This window comes from Rhipicephalus microplus, chromosome X (genome assembly GCF_043290135.1).
Source record: "Rhipicephalus microplus isolate Deutch F79 chromosome X, USDA_Rmic, whole genome shotgun sequence".
Lineage (NCBI taxonomy): Eukaryota > Metazoa > Arthropoda > Arachnida > Ixodida > Ixodidae > Rhipicephalus > Rhipicephalus microplus.
The window spans coordinates 228,530,915-228,539,724 of NC_134710.1; the positions used below are offsets into that span (position 1 = coordinate 228,530,915).

Here is an 8,810-nt window from a genome sequence, read left to right on the forward strand (position 1 = left end):
ATACTGTGTGCTCCATTTGTGTGTAGCAAAAACTTATAGAAATTTAACAGGTGTGGAACCTCAAAAGATATATAAGCTTCGTTCTACAGTATATGTTCCTTTGAAAGTTGTCCCTTCACTTACATGTATTCAATGCTCATATACCTTCCTTGTTTTATTGCAGCAAATCATGCGTACTGCCATGAAGTACAACCTTGGGTTGGACCTTCGTACAGCTGCTTATGTGAACTCCATCGAGAAGATCTACTTGACGTACCGTGAAGCCGGTCTCACCTTCACTTAGCTTAGCTCATTCATCAACTGCGTGGACTCACACCTATGCTTTAAATGAAAGCACACTCCACACATAGCATACTAGCCAGTTCTTTCTCTAGACCTTTCCTATCTGCTTATTGACTGTGCAGACAGTTTCACGATGGTTCTGAAACATCTGCAGCAGTATTTTGCTGGCTTTCAAATCCTGACATTATTGACTAGGTCAAATCATCAACCAGAGTGGGCCCCATAAAATCTGACCAAGTGTGTGCACGCCAAGAACTGGCTTGCTTAAGGCTGAATAACTATTACAATAATAAACCACACTGTTAGTTAACACAAATGGTGCACTGAATCTTATTCTGATTTTTGCTACGAATGTTACCTCTTGGACCTACATCGGTTATATTTTTGTTTTTTTATCAGCATTTTTCTGGCTCTCTAAACATCACTGTGATAAGGCTTCATCTTCTATGAAAAGGATGTTTCAGCAGTGGCATGGCATTCTTTATCGATCGTGTTGGCAATAGAGTGTTCATTGCACAGTGCAACTCTGACACACACACAAAAGAGAAAGATACCTGGGGCATCTTTCTGTCGCACAGCAATAATACTTGCAATAATCTTGCTTGCTTGCTTTTCTTAGATTTTAACCATGCATTGGGCACCGTATTTCGGTCACGACCAATGTACAGCTATCTGTATGACATAGCACTTCAGATTGAAAAGTAGTGAATGTGCAGTTTTTAAGAATGGAAATGCAAGCAAGCCAGGTGACATTGTTGTGTGGCAGAAAGACTGCAGAAATTAGTTTGATATATCATGTAACTTGATAGAGCTTTTAAGGAATTCGATTTATTTTTAGTAGAGCTGTGCAAATATCTAAATTTTAGTGCGAATCAAATAGACTATTCTTTTAATAGCTGTTGTTTGTGTAATAGTTTTCAAACACTTCAAAGTGAAATTACAGAAAAAAAGGTTGCAGAGGGTCCCTCAGCTCATTCTTATGAGACAGTAACATGGAAGTGGAAGCTAGGTTGAAGCGCTGGAGGGATGGCGCTCCCTAATTTTATCAGGGATGAGACAATGCAGAGACCAGATTGTGTTTATTTACATGATTTAGTGCAACAATTATGGTGTGGACAGCACTTTACATGTGAAAGTGAAAGACTATTTCCTGAACCTCTACCCTTTTCAGCTTCTGTAAAGGCCCAACTGATTTGGTGGACAGGGACGTGCTCCCTTCGAATATGGAGTTGCTAATCTGCCTTGTAGATGTCAATGTATAAAAACATCTAAAATATCGGATGCTGAAAATTTTCATCAGAGTTTTTCTTGACTTCTTGATGTGAAACAACAGTAATTAAGGCCTCCCCCTCTGCCACGTAGGTTCGAACCAGTGCTTTCACGAGTCGGTCAGTTTACGGCTGTGGCGTAGCTCTAAAGGTAGTTTTTCTGCAATTCTAGAGTGTGATGCGGTAAAGAATTAAAAAAAAAAATATGAAGGGGTAACTAACGGTGCAATGCATCGCCATGTTGGAACAATCGTTTTTTGAGTCTACACATTTGCTACTGCAGCAAAGTTTGAAAGACAGCTTTGCTGCAATGCGACAGTGTGATGAGATAAAGCATATAAAAATTTGATGGGGCTATTATTAATTCGACGTTGAATTGTACATTGACTGTATTTGTTTTCGGGAAGTTCGAATACTTCAAATAGTCAAAATTACAATGCGAATTGAATCGAGTAGCAAGCAGTTATAAATAAATATTCGAAATGTTGAATACTCGCACGCCCCCAATTTCAGCAGTGTGTACTTGTCGGGCATTACAAGCATCTAGTCATCCTTAGCCCTGATTGATGTTGGTTTAATTTTCGAAACCATACTTAATGTGCATGGGATGCTGGACTCAGCGGTGCTATTGTACACCTTTCTTTATGTTGGATTGTGTCCATTGCCATAAACAAGGAGACTGGGAAGCGAATGGCAACCACGCATGATGCGCCAACGAGTATGACGACGAGGAATCGTGGGAGAAAACTACCCATGACAGTCATTTCTACTCTCTCTGGAGTGCGCCCTCAAAAAGACGCAGCTCACCCTCCTAAATACATGCGAGAAGGTGCCCTTCTTCGAAACAAAAAAGCCAACTTTTTGAGGTGTTTCGCACTCTCAATGTTCAATATAACAAGTGCCTGCTATCTTTGTTCGATGTTGCCGAAAATGTTTCTTTCAACTGTTGCATTTGAAAAGTGTTTCAATATAAAGAATAACTCAATTTATTGGAGTTCAGTATAGCTGGGTGTGGCTGTAGCTCCTTTTGTTTTAGAGTGTACCTATTCAGCTGGGAGAGACCCGAGAACTCGGGGCAGGTGTCTCTTTGTTTATCATTTAACGAGCAAGAAAAATGTAAATGGTAACCTTAGTTGTGCAGTGTCGCATCAAGCGCAGCACTACTTGCAACATACTCGCTGCTTTTTGCCTCGCATGTCACATGTTCTGTATACAGTATAGTACACCTATATTTGGCAAAAGGGTTATGCAGCTATGTCAGACAGGCCTAGTCATAACCATTTCGGAGATGGCTCTACTCTGCATGGATGAGGTTAAATATACTAAATTTAATTAAAGTTCAAACATAATCACTTCTACATTGCTTTGCAGAAAGTACTACCATGCACTATTTCATACTTTGCTTTTTGAATTAAGGGAAGCATCCAAGTCGTAGATTTCTCAATTTACGTATTTCACAATGCAGTCATCTTATGTTTTCCATGAAATAATTACTTAATATGATACTACTGCTATATGGGCAGAAGATTACATAGAATTGTGTTCCTCTGTACCTTGGAGCTTTTAATATGTGTTATATTCCGATTGAAAGCAGAAGCAATCGGTAGTAGTTTTCGGGCATGCAACTTTGTCACTCGGGTCCTTCCGAAAGAATGTTGTCTAGCGCAAGGCGAAATATGGGAACGGGAAGGCATAGACGGAGAGGAGCACTTTATCCTCTCCGTTTATCCCTTCCTGTTTCCGTATTTCGTCTCGCGCTCCAAAACATTCTTTAACATGCATCGCCAACAAGCCCACATTGCACCTTTCAGTTCCTTCAGTTTAAAATAGGTCCAGATATACGACACTTTCGATGTAATAGTTATGTCACTTGTGACATGTAATTATAAAAATTTGGCATAAATTACACACTTATCTTCATATTTGATGCATCACAATTTTTTTTTGTCGCAAATGCATGTAGTGTGCCAAGCTTTGTAGAGTTGCCTGCTGTGTATAAAAAGGAGGATACAGGCGAGTTAAAATATACGAGTTGAACAGTTGCAACATCTCTCTAGAAAAGCATTACGTGTGTGCGCATTTAATTGTTGCTCACCTCCACTAATATTCTGAATGCAGTGCCCCTGCAAATTCGCTTAGCTCAACTGGCCTGCAGTCGCTTGTTGCATCATTAGAAATATTAGTGTGGATGAAAAGCACTATTTCGGTAGGTGCTTTGAATCGGAAGGGCAGTGCAAGCCATGCTTTTTTTTTACAATTATATAGTGATGCAAGTTTTTGCAGTTTATATAGTGATGCAAACAAGATTTTGTCACCGGTCCTCACACAGTGGCTCCTATGAATCATGTAGAGCAGCCAGGTGGTGAGGCCCATGTATGAGGAATCGACACGTTTTGCCAGCCACTTCCTGGCCATGAGAAGTACTACTTGGCCGTGCTCCTTAGTCACCCATCTGTGGAGTAGAAGCTCAAACCACTACCCTGCAGGAGCAAGTGTTTGAGGGTCGCCATTTCAACACAGCTTTCTCGGGCCTCTTTATATAGCGATGGGAATGTAGTGGAGATAACTTTACTTAAACCTGCAGACTAGCGGCCGGGCCTAGGCTACCCGGGTGGTCACGGTAAGGTTTAACCTTTCCGCCGCTACGCGGGCCTGCTGGATGTCCCAAATTTGGTCTTCGAATTCTGAACTGATCAGACTGAAGATTTGCCTGTGCATTTGTGCCAGCGTGTAAGGTGAAATAGTGCATGTAGTGATCATGGGCAGTGCCTGCCCATATGCACTGGGCAATGTTTCTGTTGCTGTGGGGATCGCAGGATAGTGAGCTTTTATTCTTTGGCAAGATACTGATGGCCATTAGCGGGTGGGTGCTTGCCACAGACCTGTTGAAGCACTCTAGTTACAGGGATGCCACAGCTGGCTTGGAGTGCAGTTGTAGTGGCTAGGGAACCACTACAACTGCACTCTTAACAGCCTTCCTGACCAGTGTGGTGAGCTTGTTGCATAGCTTGCACTTTACAGGTCAGCTGGAACTTTTTGCCTGGATGTGACTGGGTGATGTGCACGAGTTACACAGGGTGACCAGATCCCTCCGTGCTAGTTTGCTAGAATGTAATCCAGCTCCAAATATGCAACTTCCACTCTGATGTGTATATTGCACAAGTTTGATAAATAAGCATGGTATTTATTTGATGCATCACTGGAGAACTGTAAAGAAAAAAAAACCCTTAAGCTTCGCCTTTAACAAGTTCAACGCGATAGCAATATCTTATCCCAAGTGTGTACATCAAACACTTAGTGCATGAAATCTTCCTGAACTTGTTATGCACCCACTACGTGACTAAGAGAATAGGCGTAGTAACATGTGTTTGTTGCGTAGTGAGTGACCGGCTTTGAACCATGAAGTCATTATGACAATCGCATGTTCTGACACCTGATGGCAATGTACACTTGTACCACGTGTTATTACTGCAATATTTCATGCCGTGTAGTGAAGCATGTACACAGGACGTGTGTGTTTGTAAAACATGAAAAATACTTTAACTGCATTTCATAGCAGAGGAAGTTACTTTCACTGCATTGACAAATAGACACGTGGCTGTGTGGCAGAACAACTGCTCCACGCAAACTATTTGGGTTTGATACTCACTCGGACCCAGAATTTTTTATTTGTTTTATTTGCATCTCTTGATTTTTCAGTCAAGCAAAACATTATTTTTCACTCACAACCAATAACGCTGACGCCAGAATTTCTACGAAACTATTTCTTTAAAGGGACACTTAAAGTCGACATTGATTCTTGAAATAACGGTCCAGTAATCTGATAGTGTTACTTTTTTTGCTAAGGAAGTGCTTATTTTGAAATAAAATCGCGTTTTAGTGGTCCATAATCGAGTTAGCGCACTTCAATTTACCCACCCAAGTGGAACGTCTCCCGTCACTGTTGCCGTGCACAACGTTGCCCGGCTTTACTCCACAGCCGCTAACACTAGTATCAGCAGAACGAAAGCAGCGGGAGACACACCAGCAACAACGGCCATTCAACAGTTTTCTGCCATTCGCTCCGAGACGTTATTAGCTAACTGGGCCCCGCTAGATGGCACGACCTGTCCAGTTTAACCAAACGAAAATTGAACTTTTGAACCACTCGCGCTATTCCTTATAGTAACGTCCAGCGGTTCTTTTTTCCATGAATCGAAGGGAAACAAACAAGCAGTCTTTTATTATGTCTCTTGGTGCATGGAAAGTTCTTCATTTAATGCAGCTAGTTCAATTGCTAGTGATTAATTGTAGGTGGCACCTCTGACGTAATCGGGATCATTTTGCGAATGTCCTATCGTAGCGCATGTGTTCTCGTGCATTGACCTCAATTTCTCGGTAAGTAGGGCACTGCTATTGGTAATATTGTTGTTTTAGACATTGTCATACATTGAGCTTTCACTGACAAATTCTTATTTGACTGTAGTGTTTTTTTAACGCTATCCGTTAAGAATTGAGAATTTTTTTGGCAATGCTTATGAGAGCCCAGGCAAAAGCACGTGCTTTTACAAGACTCATTACATTACTTTGACATTGTCAATTAATTGTGTTGTTCCTCCCACTTCTGAAGGTTTCTGCCCCTCACTTAATATTTCACTACCTGTGTGATCAGCCTACTTTTGAACAAGCAACGTTGCCATGTGAAGATGTCAAATGACATAACATGATTGACGTCATACTGTCCCATCATGATTGACATGACATCATTGATGGCATCATAATGATGTCCCCATTTTTGTCAATTTGTGGTGGCTTTTCTGCCTTATATAGGTGAGAGGCCGAACAGGAGTGGCAGCGGCCAAAGCATCCTTTAGCCGCCAAGTACCGAAGCATTCCGTTTTATCTCTTAGCTCATGTAGCTTGAGCTAGGTAATGCACTTATTTTGCTAAGGCTGGCTTAACATGCAAGTTGAGGACTTTTATTACTTTGTTTTTTTTTCCTTTTTTACCATTCATATTGATGCCAACTGTGCCAGATTTTTTTATTTGCGAGACAGAAGACTTTCGCCTAAATAAATGTCCACTTTTTAAAATCTTGAGAGGTCTGTGATCTACAAATTCGGATTTTTCAAAGCGTTAGTCATATTCAACTTTCTGAATTATATCAATATACGCAACTATTTTGTGATCACCTTCGAGTTCATTTACTTGGGTTTGACTGAAATCACAATAGACATGTAATTCATAGTTGATGGGAACATTGAAATTGATCCAAGTACCAGCAAGTTGAATCAACAGAAAAGGCAGAACGAACTGCCTTGACACATCACCATTTCATTTTTCAATACTTGTACAAAAGTAGTGCACATCCACGTCTTATCTAGCACCCAGTAAATATGTTTTCACTGTTGTAAACAAGAGCTGCCACATCAAATGGCCGCTATATTTCACTCTATGACTAGTGTAACGTCAGGTGTACCTCGGGGATCAGTTCTGGGACCATTACTTTTTTTATTATATATATAAATGACATTAATGAAAACGTACAATCCCATATTAGGTTATTTGCAGACAGCTGCATTTTATGCCGTCGGATTACCTCTGAAACTGACTGCTCCGTAATCCAAAACGACCTATGTGCAATATACGCGTGGTGCCAGCGATGGGAAATGAAACTGAATTTAAGAAAACTGTATGCATGAGGTTTTCCAGAAAAAAAAAAGAAAAAACAGGTGAATTTGAATACACAATAAACGGCTCTCCGGTAAAAATGGTGTGCGAATACAAATACCTAGGTGTTTTCTTCTGCCCCTCTCATCATGGAATCGGCATGTGGATTACACTGCAAGTAAAGCTTGCCAGAGTTAAGGATTCTTAAAAAGAAACACACGTGCTTTTCCACAGCGAACCCGGAAGGTACTATACAAGGCATGCGTGAGATCTGTACTGGAGTGCGCATGTTGTGTGTGGGACCCTACAACATCTTCAAATAAAGAAAGATAGAAAATGTTCAGTCCATGGCGGCAAGATATGTGTTTAATGCACCTATGTATGACAGACAATTCAGTGTGAAGGAGGCTAAGCTGAAGTTAAAATGGAAGTCGCTGCAGCACTGAAGGGAATCATTTCAACTGAAGCTATTGCATTGCATATGTTATTCTCATACTCGAATTGCCCCTGATGTATACATAAGCCGGCCTCACTACATTTCAGCCTGAAATGATCATGAACACAAGATACGAGAATATAAATGCAATACATCAACTTTCAGCAACTCTTTTTTTTTTTTTTCCGAGAACTATAAGTCGGTGGAATCGACTTCCTTCCAGAGTTGTAGAAATTTGTTGAACGGATGCGTTCTTTTCTGCAATAAAAATGATTGAACATTTCGCCCGCTAAGCCCTATAGACTACATGTGTGCGCCTGGCAGTCGCCATGATCTGTACGGTATCTTGATTGTAAACTATGTTGTTTTGGGGTTAATTTGCCCTTGTGCTAGCCGAATGCTGCACTTTGTTTTGATTATCGTGGAATTTTCATCAATTTTTGTTATTTCAGCATTTTTTCTCTAATACATATTACTTTTCTGACGCAGCTGTGATCGGTGCAGCTGTGTGTATTTTGTGTCTTGGAGATGCACGTCTTTTTTCTTTTTTTACACAAACTTATGTAAACCTGCAAATTTTCATGTTCTTTCCTTGTACCCCCCCCCCCCCCCACTAGAATGCCTGTATGGGCGCTGTGGGTATTAAATAGATAAATAATACAATAAAGTTGAATATTAACACGAATCCTGTTGAGGTAACCTTCACAGAATGATATTTATTTGCACTTGCAGCTTTGTATTGCTGTTTTACCACCACAACATGTTGGTCTCCTTTAGATTCATTGCATTCAATATTCCTTAGTTTTTGAACCGGTTCACTACACTTGTAGACAGGTTCGTGTTTTGTGGTTACTTATGGTTACTTAGTGCAGTTGGTGTTCTGGGGCTTGCAAGTACAAAGGACCAATAAGTGAGACAGAAAGCAATGTGTTGTTGCTACGTCTGTAAACTTGTGATGGCTCTTGATCTTGTGATGGCTCAGTGGTAGGCTGCTGCCGATTCTATGACTGCCATTCTGATTTTATACCTTAATGAATAGAGCAGGCAATTTTAAGACCAATTTCCCCCAGAGAAAAACAATGCGGTGGGCAGGAAGCAACAAAATGATGCCTCTTGCCCACCACAATTAATTGTGCTGTTGTTCTTGCGTCAAAATCAGCAATTGGCTAGCTAAG

The 8,810-nt window shown here is 40.7% G+C and overlaps 1 protein-coding gene across 1 annotated transcript in view; it reads left to right on the forward strand.

Annotated features, from left to right (window-relative positions):
• The window catches only part of Gdh (glutamate dehydrogenase, mitochondrial), a 28,432-nt gene extending 27,834 nt beyond the window's left edge, over nt 1-598 (forward strand). Inside the window, exon 11 of the mRNA XM_037435921.2 lies at nt 164-598. Coding sequence (XP_037291818.1) covers nt 164-283 — 120 coding nt within the window. The 3' untranslated portion in view covers nt 284-598. The remainder of the gene's footprint in view (nt 1-163) is intronic.
• The last annotated feature ends 8,212 nt before the right edge of the window (nt 599-8,810 follow it).